At 39.9% G+C, this 23,571-nt stretch overlaps 1 protein-coding gene and 1 long non-coding RNA gene across 30 annotated transcripts in view; one reads left to right on the top strand and one right to left on the bottom strand.

The window, feature by feature from the left end:
- Window positions 1-23,571, top strand: part of dst (dystonin) — a 108,242-nt gene that overhangs the window by 80,998 nt on the left and 3,673 nt on the right. For 14 of the 29 annotated variants that reach the window (XM_035992709.1, XM_035992703.1, XM_035992706.1 and 11 more), the window contains 40 exons: window positions 653-814; window positions 1,018-1,188; window positions 1,439-1,605; window positions 2,053-2,212; window positions 2,440-2,766; window positions 2,927-3,011; window positions 3,546-3,787; window positions 3,947-4,153; window positions 4,317-4,436; window positions 4,576-4,683; window positions 4,769-4,987; window positions 5,070-5,273; window positions 6,126-6,357; window positions 6,893-7,119; window positions 7,219-7,341; window positions 7,456-7,557; window positions 8,231-8,332; window positions 8,664-8,837; window positions 9,069-9,224; window positions 9,446-9,643; window positions 10,151-10,279; window positions 10,808-10,978; window positions 12,155-12,310; window positions 12,710-12,916; window positions 13,166-13,285; window positions 14,045-14,214; window positions 14,328-14,487; window positions 15,412-15,606; window positions 15,697-15,825; window positions 16,182-16,325; window positions 16,543-16,731; window positions 16,836-16,965; window positions 17,159-17,322; window positions 17,426-17,588; window positions 17,681-17,835; window positions 17,928-18,002; window positions 18,183-18,200; window positions 19,051-19,167; window positions 20,708-20,825; window positions 22,330-22,443. In XM_035992709.1, the coding sequence (XP_035848602.1) occupies window positions 653-814; window positions 1,018-1,188; window positions 1,439-1,605; window positions 2,053-2,212; window positions 2,440-2,766; window positions 2,927-3,011; window positions 3,546-3,787; window positions 3,947-4,153; window positions 4,317-4,436; window positions 4,576-4,683; window positions 4,769-4,987; window positions 5,070-5,273; window positions 6,126-6,357; window positions 6,893-7,119; window positions 7,219-7,341; window positions 7,456-7,557; window positions 8,231-8,332; window positions 8,664-8,837; window positions 9,069-9,224; window positions 9,446-9,643; window positions 10,151-10,279; window positions 10,808-10,978; window positions 12,155-12,310; window positions 12,710-12,916; window positions 13,166-13,285; window positions 14,045-14,214; window positions 14,328-14,487; window positions 15,412-15,606; window positions 15,697-15,825; window positions 16,182-16,325; window positions 16,543-16,731; window positions 16,836-16,965; window positions 17,159-17,322; window positions 17,426-17,588; window positions 17,681-17,835; window positions 17,928-18,002; window positions 18,183-18,200; window positions 19,051-19,167; window positions 20,708-20,825; window positions 22,330-22,443 (6,310 nt within the window). The remainder of the gene's footprint in view (window positions 1-652; window positions 815-1,017; window positions 1,189-1,438; window positions 1,606-2,052; window positions 2,213-2,439; window positions 2,767-2,926; window positions 3,012-3,545; window positions 3,788-3,946; window positions 4,154-4,316; window positions 4,437-4,575; window positions 4,684-4,768; window positions 4,988-5,069; window positions 5,274-6,125; window positions 6,358-6,892; window positions 7,120-7,218; window positions 7,342-7,455; window positions 7,558-8,230; window positions 8,333-8,663; window positions 8,838-9,068; window positions 9,225-9,445; window positions 9,644-10,150; window positions 10,280-10,807; window positions 10,979-12,154; window positions 12,311-12,709; window positions 12,917-13,165; window positions 13,286-14,044; window positions 14,215-14,327; window positions 14,488-15,411; window positions 15,607-15,696; window positions 15,826-16,181; window positions 16,326-16,542; window positions 16,732-16,835; window positions 16,966-17,158; window positions 17,323-17,425; window positions 17,589-17,680; window positions 17,836-17,927; window positions 18,003-18,182; window positions 18,201-19,050; window positions 19,168-20,707; window positions 20,826-22,329; window positions 22,444-23,571) is intronic. The other 15 variants (XM_035992715.1, XM_035992713.1, XM_035992728.1 and 12 more) reach the window with 7 other exon arrangements.
- LOC116052652 lies at window positions 21,623-22,287 on the bottom strand. Its single transcript, XR_004105626.2, has 2 exons — window positions 22,168-22,287; window positions 21,623-21,712 (listed from the first exon to the last, which is right to left on the bottom strand). It is a non-coding gene; the product is annotated as an uncharacterized LOC116052652 (long non-coding RNA).

Raw genomic sequence — 23,571 nt, forward strand, 5'->3', positions numbered from 1 at the left:
GTTTCACTATCATACGTCTCTGTGGATGAGTTTTTCCCAGTTGCTGGCTTGGTGTTTTACTTATGTCTGATTACATGATATGATATAGGTTTTGCCCACTAGCTCAGCCTGTGATTGTGCACAGCTGTGTGTTAAATGTTAACTATGCTTTCCTAGAAACTGCTGCCTGGTTAGAGAGTTGTTTATGTCAGCTGGATTTTTAACACCAAACCTGAGGTGATGTCGTGGCAATCGTTTCTCTGGATTCGGGATGACTTCCTGGTATAATTTTGGACTTTCTGTCCTATAAAAACTAGATCTTGATCATTCTATTTCATTTATTCATGTATTATTGTTACATTTTTGATATGTTTCAGATTTCCAGATGTTATGGGTTTGTGTAAAGCTCAGTAACACAAAATTATTTGAAGACAGTCGTGACAGGGAGCAACATTGTAATCAAACTCTTACTGTCAAAGAGGAATTATTCAGAATTAATTACAACTTTAATTTGGTCTAGTTCCGAACAATGTAATAAAAAAATGAATGCATTATGAAATCTCTGGTCTTTACAATTGGAACAGAAATCCAGTCTGTTAAATGAACCTCCAAATAAAACGTATGGCATTGTAATGTGAGCACTTATGAAATATTTATTCTGATTTGTCTTTAGGCTTTCCAGAAAGAGGACATTGATCCGTTGCAGACTCAGCTTCAAGACATCAGCTCCCTTGGCCATGGTCTGATCCAAAACGCTGCCAAAGGTACCAGCACCAAGAAGCTTGAGGATGACGTGGAGGAAGTCAACACAAAGTGGAATACCCTCAATAAAAAGGTTTTGTTTTATACTACCGGTCCGACTGGTTGATCTTTGCTTTTGAATATTGGTCTTTAGTGAAAGTTTAAAGAAATATTGTCAGTGTGATGAGTCATCCGTTCTTACTATCCGATATAGTGTTATCCTTTGATGAGTTACTGGGTGCAGTTTGTAGTTGGCTTTAAAACAGGTGACATCTATATTTACCATGTGGTCTGCAGATTGCTGAGCGTTCAGCCCAGCTGCACGAAGCCCTGTTGCATTGTGGGAGGTTCCAGGATGCTCTGGAGTCACTGCTCAGCTGGTTGACTGACACAGAGGAACTCGTGGCCAATCAAAAACCTCCATCTGCAGAGTTCAAAGTGGTCAAGGCACAGATACAAGAGCAGAAAGTAAGCCGGTTATCACGTATACAAACATATTAAAACACACTAACTGTTTAATCTTTCCACTTCAAAACGCCATTCGTTTTATTTAATTGACATCCATTGTTAAACACGAGTGTGGTACACAAAGCTTTTAGTTTAATGGACACTTTATTTGTGCCTGTTAGATTTACTGTTTTTCACCATCAAGCAATGCTCGCGGTCAGAACATGTTAAAGGCGCCTAATAACTCTCCTCCTTTGTTTGCCTTTGACAGCTCTTACAGAGACTGCTGGATGACAGAAAGCCAACAGTGGAGCTGATAAAAAAAGAGGGAGAGAAGGTTGCAGAACGGGCAGAGTCTGTGGATAAAGAGAAGCTTGCAAAAGAGATCGGATGCCTGGGGCAGAGGTGGGACACTCTGCTCAAGAAGGCTGAAAACAGGTCTGTATAAACCTGCAATGTTAAAAGTCCTTCTAAATGCAGTGCTTCAGTGTGCTTCAGAGTTAAAACTTGCAAATGAAAAGTTTTCCTAAGATATAAAGTGTTTTTTATCCCTTAATTGAATTTGTGTTTTTGCCTGGATTTGGATCTGGGAATATTCAAAACCTATAAAGAATGTCAAACTCCTAAATTCACATTTCCTTCCCTCCTACTGAAGCTTAAAGGAATAGTAATAGCAACAGAAAAATGCACTTATTTGCTTTCTTGCAAAGAGTTAGATGCGAAGATTGTTACCACTCTGAGACATAAGAGTGGTATCGATCTACTCATCTGACTCTCAGAATAACTGTATTTCTAGAAATGTCCATACATTTGTCACTTTGACTATGTCCATTACTGTACTTTGCTCCTAATCCACTGTTGTTACTATCTACATAAATGTGTCAGGCACAAGCAACTGGAGAGCATCTTAGTGATCACTCAGCAGTTCCACGAGACCCTAGAGCCCCTGAGCGAGTGGCTGGCCGCTACAGAGAAACACCTAACCAACTCTGAACCCATCGGCACTGAGACGTCTAAGCTGGAAGATCAGATCTCTCAGCATAAGGTAATATCCATCTTTTTACTTCATTACCATATGTTTTGGTATTTGTATGACCCAATCAGTTATGTCCATCTGAATTGAGTTTCATTTATTTTGCTAGTTACTTTTAAGTTTGTGCATTTCATTATTTCCTATTCCGTTTGTCATTCATTTCAGTTTTTATATTTTTGTTTGTGTGTTTGGTGTTTGTGTCACATTTCCTTGGTTTGTTTCCCATTCCCTGTGGTCAGGCCTTAGAGGAGGAGATTATGAATCACAGTAAAGACCTGTTACATGCCGTCAGTCTGGGTCACATGCTCAAAACTGTGAGCTCAGTTGACGAAAAGGAGTTTGTTCAGTCCAAACTGGACGCCACCCAGGCCAGTTACATAGAGCTCCAGGAGCGATGCAGAAGAAAAGCTGAGATGCTGCAACAGGCTCTGGCAAACGCCCAGGTTTTTGGAGAGGACGAAGTGGCCCTCATGAACTGGCTCAACGAGGTGCACGCGAGGCTGAGCGAAGTGTCTGTGGAGGACTACAAAATAGATGTTCTTGAAAAGCAGCTGGCAGAACAACGGGTATACACTCCTCCTCAGGCCACACATTATGTTGTGCTTTCATTTCAGTTGCATTATTCACGTTTCAGTTGATTTTATTGATTTGTGGGCCATGCATTGTTTACAGTGGGAAGTTTGTTTTCACTCTCAATGACTTTCTAAGGTTGTGGTTTCCTTTTAGGCACTACAAAGTGATATTGAGTTGAGGAAGAAGAATGTTGACCAAGCCATCTCTAATGGGATGGAGCTTCTGAAGCAAACAACAGGCATGTCTGACATCGCAGTTCATACAGTTAAATCTCAGCAAACAATTCTGTCTTTGTAATACAGATCATAAGGTTTCTGTTCTTATTTTAGGAGCAGTTTAACAGTAGACAAAGTGTTTTTGACAAAATTAGTTAAAATCTAATTTTTGGAAAGCACTGGTAGTGTCATCTCTGCCAGCTTATTTTAAGAAATATTTCAACATTTTATGAAGTTATTTGCTTTTTTGCTGAGAATTACAGAGAAGATATCACCACCAGTCTTCTCTTATCCAGCATTCCCAAAATGTCGAACTATTCTTTTACTTATCAGAATTGTGTATGTAATTTCTTTTTAACATGCGTTCTTTCTTTGAAATATGTGGCTTCAAACACCATTTTGTCATTAAAACATCAGAATTTGTGCAGAATGCTGCTTATATGACTCTTGCTTCTGTTCTCTGTGTTCAGCCAAGCTAGCAGCTCACTGTACTTCCTTACACTAAAGCAATAATATGAAACTCCTTCAATATATAATATTTTACTTTCTATTTATAGGTGATGAGGTGGTTGTTATCCAAGGCAAACTGGACGGAATAAAAACAAAGTACGCTGAGATCAACTCTTTGAGTGACAGCAGTTTAAAGACATTGGAGCGGGTTTGGAGTCTCTCTACTAAGCTGCAGCATACCCATGAGGACCTGAGCTCCTGGCTCGAGAAAGTAGAGGCTGAGGTCAGCGCTTTTGCTGATCAGAAGCCAGTGGGTGAGCAGCTCATTCATGCACAAAGCAGGCAGAAGGTAAGAGTTTCTACAATAAAAGTTTGAGAACTAAATTAATACCAAATGTGATCATTAACATGAAATACCTCTAACACTCAGTGAGCCACTTTACAAAAACACATCTGTACATTCACTATGCTTAAGTTGGTGTTCTGTCTGTCATGTAATCTTGTCCAGGCGTTGTTGAAGGAAAGTAAGGACCAAAAACCTGTGATGGACAAGCTGAATGAGTTAAGCAGCTCTCTCTTGGATCTGATCCCCTGGCACGCTCGTGAGGGTCTGGACAAGCTGGTGACTGAGGATAATGAGCGGTACAGAGCCGTCTGCGACACCGTCAGCCAGCAGGTCGACCAGATCAACGCTGATATACTCAAGTCACAGCAGGTAAACCAGAGAAACTGATTAACCGCTTTTTTTATTCGTTTTCTCTTTCAGTTTTTTTGTTTTCATTTAATTGTTCATCTTCTACTTTAATTTCCGTATTTAATTAGGAGTTTAAACATTTTCAGCAATGGAAAATGTCAATGATTTTTTTGTCTGTTTCCAGTTTGAACAGGCAGCAGACGCTGAACTCTCCTGGCTGACTGAAGCTGAGAGGAAGTTGCTGTCGATGGGCGAGATCAGGCTGGAGAAGGACCAAACCACAGCCCAGCTCCAAGCACAGAAGGTCAGCGTGTGTGTGTGTGTGTGTGTGTGTGTGTGTGTGTGTGTGTGTGTTGACACAGGCCTTCCTTTGAACAAAATACAGTAAACACAGCGGTTTTGTTTTGTAAAGTCCAGCCAAACTCACTCTACCGGTTTTCCAGATCTTCTCCATGGACATTATGAGGCACAAAGATGCTGTGGACGATATTGTGAAAACAGGAAAGGCCATCATGAACACCAAAAACCCAGAGGAGAAAGAAATCTTGAAGGTGAAAAGAATTAATTTATAATTTGAAAGAAGTATTCATTAAGATGATGTACATAAGTTAATGCATCTTCTTGGTTTTCAATCAGGCCAGGACCCAGACACTCTTGGATCAGTACGGCATTGTCAGTCAGCTGAACTCGGAGCGCTATCTGCAGCTGGAACGAGCCCAGTCTCTGGCCAGTCAGTTCTGGGAGACATGTGAGGAGATGTGGCCGTGGCTTCAGGAAACCTTGGGCGCCTTCAGCCAGCTGCCTCCACCCTCCATCGAGTATGAAACACTCAGGCAGCAGCAAGAGGAGCTGAGGGTAAGATGCCAACAGAGGCAGATGTTCAGTACAACACTTTTATTTAAGCAATGAAAAACTTAATGTGTCATATCCTCTCCAGCAAATGCGTGAGCTGATTGCCGAGCACAAGCCCCACATCGACAAGATGAATAAGACCGGACCTCAGTTACTTGAAATCAGCCCAGTGGAGGGAGTGCCCATCAGAGAGAAGTACACAGCTACAGACCAACTTTACACCAAACTCAAGGCTGATGTCAAGCAGAGAGCTGCTACTCTGGATGAGGCCATCTCCAAATCCACCCAGGTGAGGAGCAGTTGTTCCCATTTTACATATTCAATTTGATGTCATAACAAAGTTTCAAGAAATTGCTGCTCACAGTGTTTCCATGGGCCCTGTCCAGCCATCCAACAATTTAAAGAAATTCCTTGTTTAAATGTTAACAATCTGCCATTAAGCTAACATTGTCTAATATAATAAAGCCATTTTGCTGTTTGAAAATAAATAACTATACTATTGGGTTCAAATAGAGTCGATAAGTAGTTATAACATAGTAGCTTTTTACATGATGACCATGTTTTACCATCTAAAGCTTTATGAATCATGATCATTTTGTATGAGGGCTGCAACAAATTAATATTTTTAATTAATCTCATTCATTGATTACTAATGACAGTATTTTCTTGAATTATCGATTAATTCTATGAAATTTCAGAAAATAGTGGAACATTTCCATCACAATTTTCCAGAACTCAGGTTGACGTCCTCAAATATCTTGTTTTGTCAATCCAACACTCTACTCGTCACACATTTTTTAGTTTTACAAATAATATCAGTTTTCAATTACAGAGAACTTGTCTTGTTTAGTACATACAGTAAACATACTAAAATGAAATTAACAATAAAGCAAACTACTGCAACAGTCAAGGACATAAATGTATAATACATATTACATTAAATATATAAAAGACTAAGAAATATGTACAATATAACTGATTATATAACTGAATAACAAATAGGTTTTACAGGATTGTTTCTTGTTATAGTGCAGTGTCTTTCTGTAACACGAGTTAAACATGTTCCCAGCTTTCTTTACTGATATTACTATATGAAGTATAAAAACAAACTAAGGTGTTTCCTCTCCTCGTTCTCCACCAGTTCCATGATAAAATTGACCCGATGCTGGAATCCCTGGAACGGATTGCTGAACGCCTGCGGCAGCCTCCGTCCATCTCAGTGGAGGTTGACAAGATCAGGGAGCAGATTACTGAAAATAAATCTGTCTCTGTGGATTTGGAGAAGCTTCAGCCCTCTTATGAGACACTGAGGCAGCGAGGCGAGGAGATGATTGCACGATCTGTAGGAGCAGACAAGGACATGTCTGCCAAAGGTATGGTACATATTATATTATCTTATTTTTTTAAATTTAATTGTATTCCCTTTCTTTTTTATTTAATTGAATCCAGTTAGAATGGTTACACCATAATATGGCTGTGGGATAATTATAAGACCCAATTAGACAAATAACATAACAAAGGTTAACAGTAGGAAAAATATCAGAGGCATACTAAACACAATCACTGGCCAAACCTTTAGTTCTTCCCCTATCAAAACATGTGCAAACATTCTTAAAATTCTTGGCTGAAAATCTAAGTTTGAGTTTTGGATCAGACGTTTTTGTTCGATGGATTCCAAAAGCTTTCCTCCAGGTGTGGCTTTAAAGGGAATGCTATTCTTGTTTTAGGTACAAAGCAAGACCAAGAGACCAAGCAGTTTCTCATTAAAACCTGTGAATGTGTTAGATGTTTTCCCCATCACTCACAGCTGATGAATACATGCTGATATTTGTGGTCTTCTGTTTGTATTTCACATTTTATGTTGTTAATTGATTTATTGTATATTCATGTTTTGTTTACCCCCTCAAGTTGTACAAGACAAACTGGACCAGATGGTGTTCCTCTGGAACGACATCCAGGCCTTACTGGAGGAGCGCGAGGCAAAGCTGCTGGATGTGATGGACCTGGCAGACAAGTTCTGGTGCGACCACTGCGCTCTCATCGTCACCATCAAAGACAGCCAGGACTTGCTAAGAGAGCTGGAGGAGCCCGGAGTTGATCCTTCAGTCGTCAAACAGCAGCAGGAGTTTGTCGAGGTAGACAGATGCCCAAAATTAAATTATGAATTCAACCAATGGGTAATTAAAACTTAAGGAGCCTTTCTTTGTTTTAACAACTGCCTTTTGTTTCTACAGGGATTTAAGGAGGAGATTGATGGGCTGCAGGAAGAGCTGGATGTGGTTCAAACCCAGGGTGCAGAGCTTATGACTGCCTGCGGGGAACCTGATAAACCTGTGATAAAGAAAAGCATTGATGAGGTAATAAATAACATTTAAAACTATCTTTACAGAGACATAGTTTTTCTATTTTAATTGCTGGTACTCTGGAGTTTCCATATGGCTTGTGGTGAAGTACTTGTGTTATTTTTCCAGGTGAATTCAGCATGGGAAAATCTCAATAAGACTTGGAAGGAGAGAGTAGAGAGGCTGGAAGAAGCCATGCAGGCTGCTGTGCAGTTCCAGGATGGCCTGCAGGTACTTTGATCATAGCTTCATTGTATTTGAAAGGAATAATCTGAAGTAATTCTCTGAATGCAGTGTGACACAGTAATATGTTTTCAAAGCTTCTGAAACCTACCCCAAATCCTAATGTTACTGATGCAACAGACTTTTTTCATTAGTTGATTTTTGTTTGTCTTTATTGTATAACTTATTCTAAAATGAAATTGTTCATGGAGACATGTACATGCATTTAAAAGTTAAACACAACTTTTAAGGCCCTCAGATGAAACCACAGATTACAGGGCTTTTTTATTGCACACGATTGAAGTGATACAATATTTTATGAGGGACCTATTCATTTGGAAACAATAAACACCAACCACAGTGCTGCACTAAATTTGGCTCAAACTTGAACTTGTGTATAAAGTTCTTCTAAGATCTTTTCATAGTAGGAAAGTAGGAGTCCTCTTCACGGCTGATTTCATTTGACCAACTTTAAGGATCACACTTCATAAGATGATAGTATTTAAGTTTAAGGCTTATTTTTCATTTTTTTTGTGTGTTTTTATGTGTTTACCTAATATGTCAACTATATAGACCAACCGTGAGATTTGGTGCATAACATGACACTAGATGTGAAACATGACTCCCTGTGCACTAAGCTTTGTTTCCTCTTAGTAACAATGGTTACCCACCTTGTACGCAGGGTATGTTTGACTGGGTGGATATTCTGGAGAACAAACTGGATTCAATGTCACCTGTAGGCACAGACCTGGAAACTGTCAAGCAGCAGATGGTAGAACTCAAGGTAAAGTGTTGTATTTGCATAACAGCAGAATATTCTTATAATTCACTTATGCTCTTATTAATGTACTTCTTTAACTTTACTGCAGTGCTACAAAGGCTCTGTAACATACCAGCTGTGTTTGTGTTCAGTGCTTGATTCATATAACTTGTCCCAGTTGGTACAAAAGCTCTGTAAAAGCAGCTTGATAAAGTAGTCACATTGTCTTGGATGTACAGTAAGACAAATCTTGTGCTGAAAAGGCATAGTCAGTAGGTCCAGATGTATTGTCCACAAAGCTTTGTACTTGTGTTGACTGATTGGGTTGTACCACTGTATGTGCTGTATGTATCAGGAGTTCAAAGGAGAGGCGTACCAGCTGCAGATTGAGATGGAGCGCCTGAACCACCAGGCAGGCCTCTTGCTGAAAAAGGTGACGGAGGAGGCCGATCGCGGCGCCATCCAGGAGCCAATGTCTGAGCTCAAGATGCTCTGGGAAAACCTGGATGAGAAGATCATCAGCCGACAGGTCAGAAAAGGGAAACATGTAGAGGGAAAGCCTCATTCACACTATTCAATGTGGCACTATGCTGTTTAAATACAGTATGTAATAACGCTCTATGAATTTAAATAGTTCCTTATGGACTATAAAAAAGACTCAACAATGGATCAAACAGGCTGTGGAATATTATGTGTGTTATGCATGTCAAGTGCTTTCACACGCTGCAATATCTAATGGTTTAATATGTCCTTAATCCAGCACAAACTGGAGGGAGGCCTTCTGGCACTGGGCCAGTTCCAGCACGCACTGGACGAGGTTCTGGCCTGGATGAGCCACACCGAGGAGCTGCTCAATGACCAGAGGAAGGCTGGAGGAGACCCCAAAGCTGTCGAGATAGAGCTCGCCAAGCATCATGTACGACAAAAGTAGTTTTTTTTCTCCATGCAAATTCAAATAAAAAGGTACCTTTAAATAACCATGGGTTTAGCAAATGAGCTTTAGAAAAAGAACAAGGAGGCAGTAGATTCATCATCCTGAATTGTTGCACTTTTACACATGCAGACTTAGTTTTGTCCTTCGTGCTTCAGATCCATCCGCCCAACATCTCGCCATTTCTGGCTGCTTTAACTCTACAGGTTCTCCAGAATGATGTGTTGGCTCATAAGGCGACAGTTGAGACAGTCAATAAGGCCGGTAATGATCTGGTGGAGAGCAGCGCTGGAGAGGAAGCTTCTGGTCTGCAGAGCAAACTGGAGAACCTGAACCAGCGGTGGAAAGCCATCCTGGAGAAGTCAGGGCAGAGGAAGCAACAGCTAGAGAGCGCTCTGCTTCAGGTACTGTATGAAAAATTATTTTCATCACAATGTAGTAGGCTCTCCTAGGGGAGCAAGTAAGTTATGTCAAAGTCATGAATTGTTTTGGGTGATCTCCATCTCTGCCCCCCCACCTCATTCCTTTTCTATTCATAACTTTGACCTTCTTCCTGGATTTAGATTTTTATTCAAAACAAAATTGAAAAGTTCCTTTAAAACACATAATCCATCCCAGGATGAGAGTATTCACCATAAAAAAATGCCAAAAAAATCCAATCAAAGAAGATTTCATTTGGAACCCAGTTAACTTACAACATTTTAACAGCAACACTTTATTTGTGATCAGCGGCTTTATTTTGTTAAATTTTTTGGCTTTTTAATTTATACTGCTGAATACCAAATATAGACACTTTTGGTTGCTAAATGAATGAATTAATAACTCCGACATCCTCCTCTCTGAGCAATAGGTTGCTAACAATGAGTGTGTATGACACCTTTTGTCCTGACTTAGGTTGTATTGTGTTGTAGGCCCAAGGTTTCCATGGTGAGATAGAAGATATGCAGCAATGGCTGAAAGACACGGAACGTCAGCTGTTGGCATCAAAGGCTGTGGGAGGCTTACCAGACACGGCCCGGGAGCAGCTTAACACCCATCTGGTATGTATTTAACAATATGAAAGGCTGTATACAGATGGCAGGCTGGTAAGGAGACGGCGATGTCTTTTCTGTGTTTTATCTGAAGTGTGAAAATTAAATGACATTGCAAAATACACTACTTGCACCCCCCTGCAGAAGAAGACAAAAAGCCTTTTAAAGCGTTTCAAATTGATTCAGCCATGTCTGACTATAATGAATTTAGGAATGTCTCCCTTTTTTGTTTTCCTTTTCTCTAATGGAGAAACACGAGACATTTTCACAACAAACTCTGCCTGAAGAAGCATTAGTATTGAAATTTTATGGAACCAAAAACAGAGGGATCACTCGTGGGAACATGCCTCTGAGAGTCTAATTCTTCACCATTTTTAGAGTGGATTTAGACTAACATAAAAATAAAGTGCACTAACAAATTCATTACACACACTTCAGACTCTCATATTGTTATCCCAAACTAAAGCAGAGCTGTAATGTAGTCTCTTTGACGAAAGCACCGCTCCCCTCATGTCATTGTGTCTTGTTGTCTTGCAGGAGTTGTGTTCTGCCTTCGAGGTAAAGGAGGAGCTGTACCAGGAGCTGATGAACAAGGGTCAACAACTGCTCGCCATAACACCCGAGGGTCCAGACAGCAACACGGAGCAGGACCTCGCCAACCTGAAGGACAAATGGGAAACCGTGCAGGGGAAGGTTGTGGAGAGAAAGGTATGCAGTTAAGAGTTGTGGTGAGGACGGTAGACTTACACTGCTCTCGGCTTGATGATTCACAACTTTAGCTTTAGGTCCCAGTGAGAGATCGCTGACATACACTTGAGCCATGCCTGTAAGCCTCTAATCCCAGTGCCGATAATGAATGGTGTAAGGACGGCATGCTGGCAGTGACACACAGGATGTGGTTACACTGTAGATCACAGCAGGCGAGTTACTGTCTGAGTCAGCGTGGAACAACTGCGGTCTTCTCTCGTATGTTGCCACAGTGAACACTTGACAAGTGCATAAAATAAATAAATCTAAAAAAAAAAGCTAATATTTGAGCCAAAATAGAGACTCATCAATTACTATGTTGTTCTTTCGGAAATCTTATTTATGTTATTCCTTTGGGACAACATTTTATTCACTTTTGTTGCTACAATAAATAAACATCATCATTTAACATGGCAAAAAAGATCAATCTTCTCTCCCTCATTACTCTCACCCCAGATATGGAGCTTCTCATTCTGGCTGCTTGAGAGTTTGCTGTACCATTTTGCTTTTGCATCCTATTTACTTTGGTCCTGTTCCCAGGAATTCAAAGTCTGGTAAATCTTAGAGCCGCACAGAGTTTCAGCTGCTGGCCAAACTCTCTCAAGCAATGTGACACTTAAGCAATGTCGAGTGAGTCGGGCACATTTTCCAAGCAGAAAAGAGTTTATTCAAATAATACAATAAGTAGTGACTGTTAAATTACAAGTCTTTATTTAACAAGACTCTCAACATGACCCACAGTATATGAGAGGAACACGGTATTACCCATAACTCTCATCAGGTTTGTAATGTCATTAACTATAGCATTGATGATGCTGTAGCAAATGGATGTTTTCCAGCAATGAAGTCACTGTGGATGTTTCGCTCATTCAATTAAAAGCTCATCATTCCATTTCTGCTTCCCCATCAGCCTCTCCAGAGATGTTAACTTCCTCCGTTTAAACGGAGGTCATTTTCGGCACAATTGAAGTGTAATTGTTTTTTTCCCCTTCTCTTTATCTAGTGTTATGGCAACCAAGCGGTTTGTTTTCAGCAGCAGGGTACAGGTCATAATAGTGCTCTGTTTAGAGAGAAAAGACAACAGGATTATTTCCGTCACTATGTATGGTGGAGCCTAATGATGTGTTGTGTCTACAGGTGAAACTAGAAGAAGCCTTGACCCTGGCCACGGATTTCCACAATTCTCTGCAGGACTTCATCAACTGGCTCACCCAAGCAGAGCAGACGCTGAACATGGTTTCCCCTGCCTCCCTCATACTGGACACCATCATGTTTCAGATTGATGAACATAAGGTAATGTTTGTACAGAGAGGAGGGTTACACAGCCTCTGAAGTCAAATAAAAGTGCTAATGACACGATTGCTTTTTTTCCTGAAGCTAAGTTGGAGCGTTTTTAAGCAGTTCTCAGCTTTTATCCAGCTGCTATGATAGTGCGTCATTTCTTTAGCCAGTGAAAAAGTATAAGTTATATCAGTGTCATATATAAAATAGCACTTATGTTAACTTAATCATCATTCAGCTTTGCCATCAAGCCAACATTGACTTAATGACTCCATCTGTTTTATTATCATTCAGAACAAAGCTCATTAGCACACATGAATAACATTACTTCCTCTGTCAATTTAAAAGCCTGTACTCCCTTTTGATATTATAACACCTGACCTAAACCTCTCTCCTCTCTGGGCTGTGCAGATGTTTGTGACAGAGGTGAACTCCCACAGGGAACACATCATTGAACTGGACAAGACAGGAACCCATTTGAAGTACTTCAGCCAGAAACAGGATGTGGTCCTGATCAAGAACCTGCTGCTCAGCGTGCAAGGCCGCTGGGAGAAGCTGGTGCAGCGGTCTGTTGAGCGAGGTCGTCTGCTGGATGATGCCAGGAAGAGGGCCAAACAGGTATGGACTAAATGGACTTTGTTTCACTTCTCTAAGGACTTTTTTTCATTGGAAAGCTCTGGAAATAGTATATCAAGCATGTTTCTTATTCTGTCTTCAGCTTATTACAGCACAGTCATTAGTGTGGGCCTTTTCTGTTCCTTGGGCCTGAAAAGCTAATCATCTGAACATGTAACATGACTCTGCCATAAATCAAGTGAAATCATACCTTTTTCAAAATGCTTTATTTGTTTCTTTATCCTTCATTAGTTCCATGAAACTTGGAATAAACTGATGGAGTGGTTGGACGAATCTGAGAAGACTCTGGATTCAGAAGTGGAAATTGCCAACGATCCAGACAAAATCAAGACGCAGCTGGCGCAGCACAAGGTGACTGAGCATTGTCTTATCACGCTTTACCGGGGAAGAGAATGAAAGTTAAAATAGCCAGGCACCTTTGGCAGCAGAGTTTCATCTATTTAACAGAAACACCATCTGCATCCAAACCATTTTATTTTTTTACAAGTCAGAATAATGAGACTGTTTAAGTACCATGTTTAATGTGCGATATATGAGCGTTGGAAGCAAACGATTCCTACAGCAAAAGCTATTTATGGGATTCACAGGATCTACAGAATGCGTTAGTCGTGCATGTGCTTGCGATACAGACTACCCAATCCCCTCTGTTTGTCTCTGCAGTGTTATGTGGGGATATTGTGCTAATCCTATCATAATCCCGGGAAGGACCAAATGTATCAGGAGTGATCTTGCTTTTGGATCATCTCTGTGGGGCAGTGGCTCTTGAGTTTTAACCCCTTTTTTTGTTTCCCTCAAAGAATACTGTCTTCTTTATCACAAAACACACACACACACACACACACACACACACACACACACACACACACACACACACACACACACACACACACATTGGATTGGACATTAGGATACTATCTGACATGCCAACAGTAGCAGGAAAGAGAAGGTTCACTCTAACCCTGTGCATCTATATCATAAGACTTAAAACAATCCATTAAAATTGACTTTTGTCTGCTTGTTCATTTTCTAAATACAGTAAAAAAAACAGGAAAAAATTACTTAATTGTTTGGAGGTTGGAGCTTTTTGATGACAGTGTTTCTCATACACAGGAGTTCCAAAGAGCTGTGGGCAGCAAACACTCCGTGTACGATACCACCACTCGAACAGGGCGTGCCTTGAAAGACAAGACCTCCCTTCGGGATGATAATCAGAAGTTGGACGACATGCTGAGTGAACTGAGGGATAAATGGGACACCGTTTGTGGCAAATCAGTAGAAAGGTGAGGATACATCTTCCCAAATCGTTTGCTGTATTCGATCCCCATCAACTACTAGTCAAACTATTTGCAGTAAGATTTTTCATTCACTGTTAATGATTCGTGCTCTCACGCAGACAAAACAAGCTTGAGGAGGCCCTGTTGTTCTCCGGCCAGTTTACAGACGCTCTCCAGGCTCTCATTGACTGGCTGTACAGAGTGGAACCTCAGCTGGCTGAGGACCAGCCCGTACACGGAGACATAGACCTGGTTCTCAACCTGATAGACAACCACAAGGTAGGAAACAACACCAGACCACATCTAGAGCTGCTCGGTTATGGAAAAAAACCATAATGACAATTATCTTTGGTCAATATTGAAATCAAGATTATTTAACAAGATTACTCATTGACTATTGGAAAGGTGTTGCATTTATTTAACTTAAAAAACAGTGAAACAAATCAACAGTGAAAACACCTTGAACTGTGAAATTTCCCTTAATACTTTCCCATTTAAACATTTTTTTTTCATTCAGAACACAAGATAAAATAGGAGTTTACTTGCAAAAAGTAATTCGCAAAATATTTTTTTTTTCTCGATTACGTTGTTTTTGTGATCGCTAGGAGCCGAAATCAAAATAGCGTTCAAAGTTTGATTAATTGCACTGCCCTAACCACATCACAGCATGACCCAAAAGCTTGTGTTGATCTGCTGGCTGAACGTCATAAAAAGTCTTCAGTTGCAGCATCGAAACCCAACTTCCGAAGCATAAAGGTTTTCACTGCCGCATTAACACCACCCTTTCCTTTCATCACTGATTGTTTCTCATCACAAAAGACAACAAAGGACACTTAAACCATGCCAGGGTTGGACTTTAAATTCAAACAACAAAAGGGCAGTACCTTTTCATTGAGAGTCCCCATTCTGTAAAGTATTCTGTCTAGCAAAGATGTCTGGAAAACTGATGTTATGTTTGGACACTCCCAATCTTATTATTATTAATAACTGCACTACATCAGCAGCAGAAGTCGTTCTTTTTTTGTTGCACCAGCAGCTGTGACTCTGTTGAAGTGTAATATTGTAATTAACAAGTACAATTTCCCTCTGTACTTTTTCATTTAATTTATAAATGAATTGAATTACGCAAATCTTAAACTAGTCAGTAAGTTGCATGTGAGTTCATGTTGTTTGACTGTGTCCTTCTCTGATTGGTTGCTGCAGGTTTTCCAAAAGGAGTTAGGAAAGAGGACAGTGAGCGTTCAGGCCCTCAAACGTTCAGCCAAGGAGCTGATTGAGAGCAGTCACGATGACTCGTCCTGGGTCAAAGTTCAGATGCAGGAGCTGGGAACTCGCTGGGAGACGGTGTGCAACCTCTCAGTGTCCAAACAGGCCCGTCTGGAGCAGGCCCTGTGTCAGGTTGGTACTGTGGAGCCCCTACTGTACAGTCGTTAGATACAAGGTAAACTGACTCTATGAGCATGACTGATCTGTATCCTCTGGCTGCAGGCTGAGGAGTTTCACTCAACTGTTCATATCCTGCTGGAGTGGTTGGCTGAGGCAGAGCAGAGTTTGCGTTTCCATGGCAGCCTGCCTGATGATGAGGAGGCTCTGCAGGCGCTTATCGAACAACACAAGGCAAGCAATGCAAATATTTACATAATTTTATCTGAAGCAAGACTTTAGGTTTATATTCAAATTTTACATTTGACAATTTTGGTTGTTTTATTAAATAAATGTAACATGCTGGCATAAACATTTTGTCTTTTGCTTGACTAAACAGTTAAGACCCTAATTTTGTAATTGGAGCAAGAAAATGCCATGTCATCTTTCATGCAAAAAATGCTAAGATATTTATCTTAGTTATGATTCCATTGTATTAAAATAGCTCTGCCTTGCTTGAATTTTCAAACAACTTCATGAGCAATTCCCTTTAATGTTTGCTGAAGAGAATCCACTTGTAAATCTTCTCGTTCCCATTTGCTATTTTTAAGGAGTTCATGAAGAAACTGGAGGAAAAGCGAGTGGCTCTAAATAAAGCAACCAGTCTGGGGGAGGCTATTCTGGTCATCTGCCATCCAGACTCTATCACTACCATCAAACACTGGAACACCATCATTAAAGCCCGGCTCGAAGAGGTCAGTTCACAGCTGCATGCATGCCTTTCATACCCGCAGGTATGATGGAGCACAATTACACAATCTGGATGCTTCAAGTAACAATAGACTTCCTCCAGATTTTTTGCAAAAATTACTAAATTCACATTTTGTGGTGGCACGTGTGTGCCTCATCACACAAAAGGAATTGCTCTGTGTCTGTTTAATATGAGTAATGTGTGTAATGTTACTGTCACAGGTGCAGGCTTGGGCGAGGCAGCACCAGCAGCGGCTGGCCACGGCCCTCACTGAGTTGTTAGCCACTCGGGAGCTCCTGGAGAATCTGCTGACCTGGCTACAGTGGGCTGAGACCAACCTCAACGATAAGGACAAAGAGCAGCTGCCGCAGGAGATCGAGGAGGTCAAAAGCCTCATAGCAGAACACCAGGTAAAGTGAAGCTACAGATAAAAATAACTAATTTAAACAGTTAGATTTTTCACAGTACCGTAGTTGACTGCAAGTGTACATGAACCAAACACTTGTCCCTGCAGGCGTTCATGGAGGAAATGACCAGGAAGCAACCAGATGTTGACAAAATCACTAAGACACACAAAAGGAAGCCTGCTGTGGAGCCCCCAGTCCAGTCTCACATCCCTGTGCTCGACAAAGCAAGAAGTGGAAGTATGTATCCCACAAATACCCCCACATAGAGCGTGACCTGAGCCATCTGGCCCAGTGTTTAGTCACTGCAGGGAGATGCGACATCCTCATCATGTCCATTTTAGCACCTGGAATGATGTCATTGCTAATGTATTCCTCCTGTTTCCATTGTGAGAGCACAGTCACTATGAAGGTTTTTGTCTTTCACTTGCAGGAAAACGTTCTCCTACACAAACAATGTATGCGTCAGCAACACAACCTCCCATTGAAACCAAGAACCCGCGGGTTAACCTGCTGGTCACTAAGTGGCAGCACGTGTGGCTGCTGGCTTTGGACAGGAGGAGAAAACTCAATGATGCCTTGGACAGACTGGATGAGGTAATCAAGTTCAGGTTTTACACAGACCTGCTCTCAGTATGATTGAAAGCAGTTTGGTTTCTGCAAAGTTGTGCTCATATCACCCTTTGTTGCTCCTGTGCAGTTGAAGGAATTTGCCAACTTTGACTTTGATGTGTGGCGGAAGCGCTACATGCGCTGGATGAACCATAAAAAGTCCCGTGTCATGGACTTCTTCCGCCGCATTGACAAAGATCAAGATGGGAAGGTGACCCGACAGGAGTTCATAGAGGGCATCCTCTCCTCTAGTAAGTGTCCAACTTACAAACTCACAACTGAACAGCATGTATACCAGCCAGCCAAATGCTCATTTTATACCACTTTAATGGCTCTTCTATAGAATTCCCCACCAGTCGTCTGGAGATGAGTGCTGTGGCAGACATATTTGACAGAGACGGGGACGGATACATTGACTACTATGAGTTTGTGGCAGCTCTTCATCCAAACAAGGACGCTTACAAACCACTGACAGACGCTGACAAAATTGAAGATGAGGTGATACGAACTCTCATGCCCAGAATTTCTAAATGTAAACCTATAGATATGTTTAGGGATGTATGGTTCAATGAAATGTTCTCTGTTTGTAGGTGACACGACAAGTAGCAAAATGCAAATGTACAAAACGATTCCAAGTGGAGCAAATTGGTGCCAACAAATACCGGGTAAGCAGATTTTAACTAAACATTTTATCAAGAGCAAATGTTTCAACAAATGCAAGCAATTATTGTGAAATGTTTACCAGTAGCTTGGTTTCACCGAACGGTAAGTGCTGCATAAAAAGGCCAATGCATGGTAAAAACTCTAACCTTTCTATATTTTTTTATTGTTCCTCACATCACCAGTTCTACCTTGGAAACCAGGTACATATGAAAGTCCTCTTCTGTTTTTTTCCCCCTCTGTTCTGTGCCTTATCAAGCCTTATGTCCTTTTTCATTTACCATGTTTGTTTTCTAATTAATACTCTCTGCCCAAATTCCTGGCTGGTGTTTACAGACTGAAACTCAGAAGTAGAAATAAACATCTATGGCCATAATTTAATCCATAAGGAACACTGGCCTAAAATGTGTTTTCAGTCTAATATAACACTTTTATATTAAATAACTAATGAAAGAAGCAGTAAAGGCCCTATGTGTTTTAAGTTTTCAGATTATTCTGATGACGCAAGTTTTTGTTTTGTTGAAAAATAAGACAAACCAGGTGAAAATTAGGGTAGTAAATATTTATATATCTACTTTTGAGTTTCAGAAAATACAATATTATAAGCCAATACCATTTCAGGCCATATTTTTTATTAGTCCACAGGCATTAATTCATCTGCTGGGCAGTTTGGAAAATAATGCTTTCTGTGTGCTTGCCTTTGGCGCTTCAGTATCATGGGAATGATTTACCTCAACATTGGCTGACATACTTTTGTGCAACTGACACTGTTTATTAATTTATTTTCATAGTTGGGCAACCTTGATGATTTCAATGACTACTTTGCTTTTCATTTTACCTCCTGAGTTAATATGTCTTGACAAATTGCATGTTGCAATTTAGGATTACTGATATGTGATCATGTGCCACATGCTTCCTGTAGATTGTTTGGATTAAGATTAATATTTGGAGGGTGTTAGTAAGAGGGGATAGGGCGGGGCATTAGTGTTGGTTTATGAACTAGTTTGTATTGATGTGTCGCACAACAATGAATTGAAATAATTCTTTTGACAGTTTGGTCTGGTTCACTGCTTACATGACTCCTTAATCGGCGATGAGACAATAGCAAACAGGGAAAATCTAAATCTTACCCCCCACCTACACGTTGCAGTTTTGGAAAGCTGTATTCTGGTAAATAGTTATTCTTAAGATGTTTCTTGTGCCTTTTTTTCCTCCAGATCATCATCACATTTAATGTATTTGATCACTTAAATCACCAGTGGCATTTAATCATTATAATAATCATTCAAGTGGAAGATAGTTTACTGAAGAGACTTGATGAGATAATAGGCACTTAGCCGAGGGTCATCATTGTTTGCTCATGTCTGCGTGTCACACTGTGGTGGATTAGACAGAAATGATTTGAACCATTCCTCATGTCCTAGCTGCATTGGGTCTGCATCAGTGTTAATGCATCCTGAGCATTTGAGTCGTAGTTGTAGAAAGCGCAACAAAGTGCTGGATTGCAGGAGATTGCTGTTTGTCCGCTTGATCATGATGTGGAGTGGTTTTTGACAGAAAGCATGCGGCTGTGATTGTCCTGTGTGAATTATGTCTTTGTGCTAATGCTCATGGTCATATCCAACTGGCAGACTTCTGTCTATCACCTCATAAAGCCTGCACCATCACATCCATAATAACATGCTCAGTGTTCTCATGTTTGTTATTGTGTGGTTGGTATGATGAAGGCACAGTATTTTACACTTGAGTGCCTCCTGGTGGTAGAATAATGTGCCTTCAGTTAATGTGTTTTTTTCACAGGCTCCACATGCAGTAATGGCAGCAAACTGAAGCCAGATGCTGTTGGACTCAATCAGACATTACAACCAGAAACCACACGTTAACTAAAATTATTCAAATTTTATAAATAAATAAAAAGTCCACTGCAGTATGAGTTAAGTGTGTAAAGCTGTAAAGTTTGTTTTACTGCTGTATATAAAATACAGGAGGTCAAATTCAATTAGCTATGAACTGTAACAGATATCTATGTAGAGCCTGACTGATAGTTTTTTGGGCTGATTCGGCTATTTTGGATTTAAACATGATTATGTGATAGTGAAATATCAGCCAGTTTGTCTAAAAATGTCAACTAAAGGCACCGTTTCTAAGATATACACCTATACCAATATACAATATATGTAATAAGCCAGTATTAGCTAATAATTTTACCTCAACAATAAATGAGTCAGGCTCAACATCAAATGATTGTACGTGTGAGGAAATGTTAGGTAACGGAACTTAACAGTTAGGTAAGCATGAACTCATTAAGAATGAATGGACTCCAATAGTAATTTAGGAACTGTACATTTGGATCACACACACCGGCATACACTACCAGAGGAAACCAGTTGGATTGGCCTTTGTGTAATTTGTGTCTTTGAGAATGAAAACTGAAAATGTACTTTTTTACGTCATAGTCCTGTTTGTGTAAATGTGGGCAACATGGAAATCAGTGCTGAAGTGGACAAAAAGCATCTTTGGTGGCTGTTTGATTTTTGCATGGAACATTTTGATTGAAGTTGTCTAATTCCACGCAAAAAAATGAATTGGAATAAATGTGATTATCCGAGCCAGTCTGGTTTCCAGTGTTGCACAGCTTCGCCTGCAGTGAGAGAGTGTTCATACAGAGGTCAGTGTTTTCACACATCCCCTCTCTGTTTAACTTCTGTAGTTTGGAGACTCTCAGCAGCTTCGTCTAGTACGTATTTTACGCAGCACTGTGATGGTGCGGGTGGGCGGAGGCTGGATGGCTCTGGATGAGTTCCTGGTGAAGAACGACCCTTGTCGAGGTGAGTTAAAAAGTTCACGAGAAGTCACAAAGCACAGTTGATTGATTAAATACTGAAACGTGTACACATCCAATTCTGTCTAGAATTGCGAGCATGTTACAGTTTGGGTTATTAATCCATTAAAAAAAATCTTTAGGAAGGTGAACATTGCTGAGGTCTCAAATTGTCCAATTTATGCTTTACAAAAACCATTCTATTGCTGTGCACTACAGCTTTATCGATCGTTACTATTGATTAAGATTATTATTTTAAAGATTATTTTATGACTATTTTAATAGATACAGAGTAGAAATACACACTGTGTGGTAAATGATAATGTCTAGTTACTATTTAATGTGAACTGATTTGAAATCATTACAACCTGATAAGGGTGTGGATTACATACATATACCGTACATTATTTAGGATTAAAGTCAGCTAATCCATTTCTCATTTAGAAACAGTGATATTCCTTTCACCAAAATGACATGGCAAATATTAGTAATGTTTCATTAGTTAATATAATAATTCAGAATAACTGACTGTAAAGGAATTAGTATTTTCTCGGGTTCCAGATCTACCCAAGGCTTTGGAGAGCTTAAGAGTCTAATCCATGGTTTGAATATAAGTGAAAGTAACCACTGTGACTGTCTTTTCTTTTTGCACTGATTTATAATATACTTTGGAATCATGTTAGTAGTTATTAACTTTCTCCTCTTCTCTGTTAACTGAGCTCTAAAAAACTGAGTGAAATAACACAGACTGAAATGATCTCTTAGAAAATGTATTTTTTATTTGTGAGCTGATTTTATTATTTTATTTTCTTAGGCATGAACATTGAAAGTAAGAACAGTTATTTATAGCTGCAAATCATAGGGCCAAGTCGCAATACAATTTCTGATCACCGCCTAATGAATGAATTTATTGGTCGTAGTAACCAAAGGGTAGGGTCAGAAGCTTCAGCTTATATAAAGCCCCCCCCTTCTCAAAATTTTTAAGAGTGACAAACAAGAAAGATAAAACATAAATATACATATACACTTACTCAGATAACCTTCTACATACATACATACATACATACATACAGTGTGTTTGCATGTACATGCATACACTTACCTACATATATACATACATACATACATACATACATACACGCCTACATATACCCATAAGGGTCAGTACTTATATACAGCACATTGCCACCATAAGGTGAATAATATCCTAAATAATGATGATAACCATAATGATAATAATGATCTTCATCATTATCAACATTCTCACAGAATAATACTACTCAATGTCTATACTTATCTACTGTCATGTCTTTGAACCTTTTTGTCATGTCTTTGAACCCTTTAAGAACCCTAAGAGATGTATATCAGTATGAACCCTTCCTCTCTGTGCACACGTCTTGTGCAAAAGCTTTATGTACTCTGCTTGTTTCTGCTATCTTCTGTATTAATGATGAATCTCTGTATTTCCTGCTGAACCTTCCTCCTGCTGAACATGATATCATTTCTTCTAGTTCATCACCACGGGAGCAAAATGTTGCGCTCGGAATCAAACTCTTCAATTACTCAGTCTCCTATAGGTTGGCAAATCTCACAATATCTCACCTTGTTCCATGAACCCACCAGTGGTATGTGTGTCTGCACATCCGAGTGTGTGCCGCTTGTGTTGTCTCGGTGTGTTGGTCTACCATAGCTGTGTGTGAGCGCTCATCGTGAATGGCATTCTCACAAACCGTCTCCACTCACTATCAACTGTCATTCAACTCTGGTTGGTTTTCATGCATGCAGTTGTTTTGTGTGCTGTCACTTTCTCTAAAGGTACTATTTTGGGACTTGTCGCACCAGATGAGCTCTTTTGACTCTCTCAGCATGTAGCGAGCGGTTCTCAGCCGTGCTTCTTTTGCAGTTCTCAGGTTTGCTTGACAATCAAACAAACAAAAACCCTATGAGAGGTTCAAGAGATGCTTAGCTGAATACAGTATATTCCCTGTAACTATAAAACTGAACTAACATTGTCATTGGGGAGAATGACGAAGATGTCTCGATATAACACACACAACAAAACTGAAACAGTATTCACCTCACTGTTTACTTTGTTTGACAGTGTGGCTTAGTGATTAAATCTGCTTGTAAGCCGGTTTGTTTTTCACTCAACTGGTGCACTGTTTGGTTTATTCTGTGTAGTTTATGATTTCTTGGTTTTGTAATTTTTCTCATTTGGGCTGTTTTGGTATGGGAGTGTTTGGGCACACTTTGATTTGTTTGAATCCTTTCACCATTTGTTTAGCAGTCCAAGCAAACAAAGAAGTGTTGCTGGTTGAGAAACAAAACTGCTGTTGCAGCAGTATGGATGAGAAGTGAAACAGCATGAGTCTTGTGTTTTCATTGTTTATTCAGTATTCAAATCCCAACTTTTATTTAAATTCATTTTAAATATTCTGCTTTATTTAAAGTCCCATCCTGGTAACACTTTATGTTATATACAGTATTTCCCTAATCATTTCCCAGTCATTTATTTAGAAGTTTCCTGGAAATAACTATGTGATGTGTTGCTAAATGCGAAAACAGTGACAGTTACATTTTTACATTTACAATTCATTGATAATAATTCTTTTTTAGTGTAGCCTACAAAGACTAGATTAGTTGCCAAAATGGAATTTTGTGAAATTTCTCCACAGACAAGCAAACAATTCAACATGTATGAAGAATAAAGTGTCTAATAATAATAATTGATATTTGCTTGGGTGTAAATGGAG

This window comes from Sander lucioperca, chromosome 15 (assembly GCF_008315115.2).
Source record: "Sander lucioperca isolate FBNREF2018 chromosome 15, SLUC_FBN_1.2, whole genome shotgun sequence".
NCBI lineage: Eukaryota > Metazoa > Chordata > Actinopteri > Perciformes > Percidae > Sander > Sander lucioperca.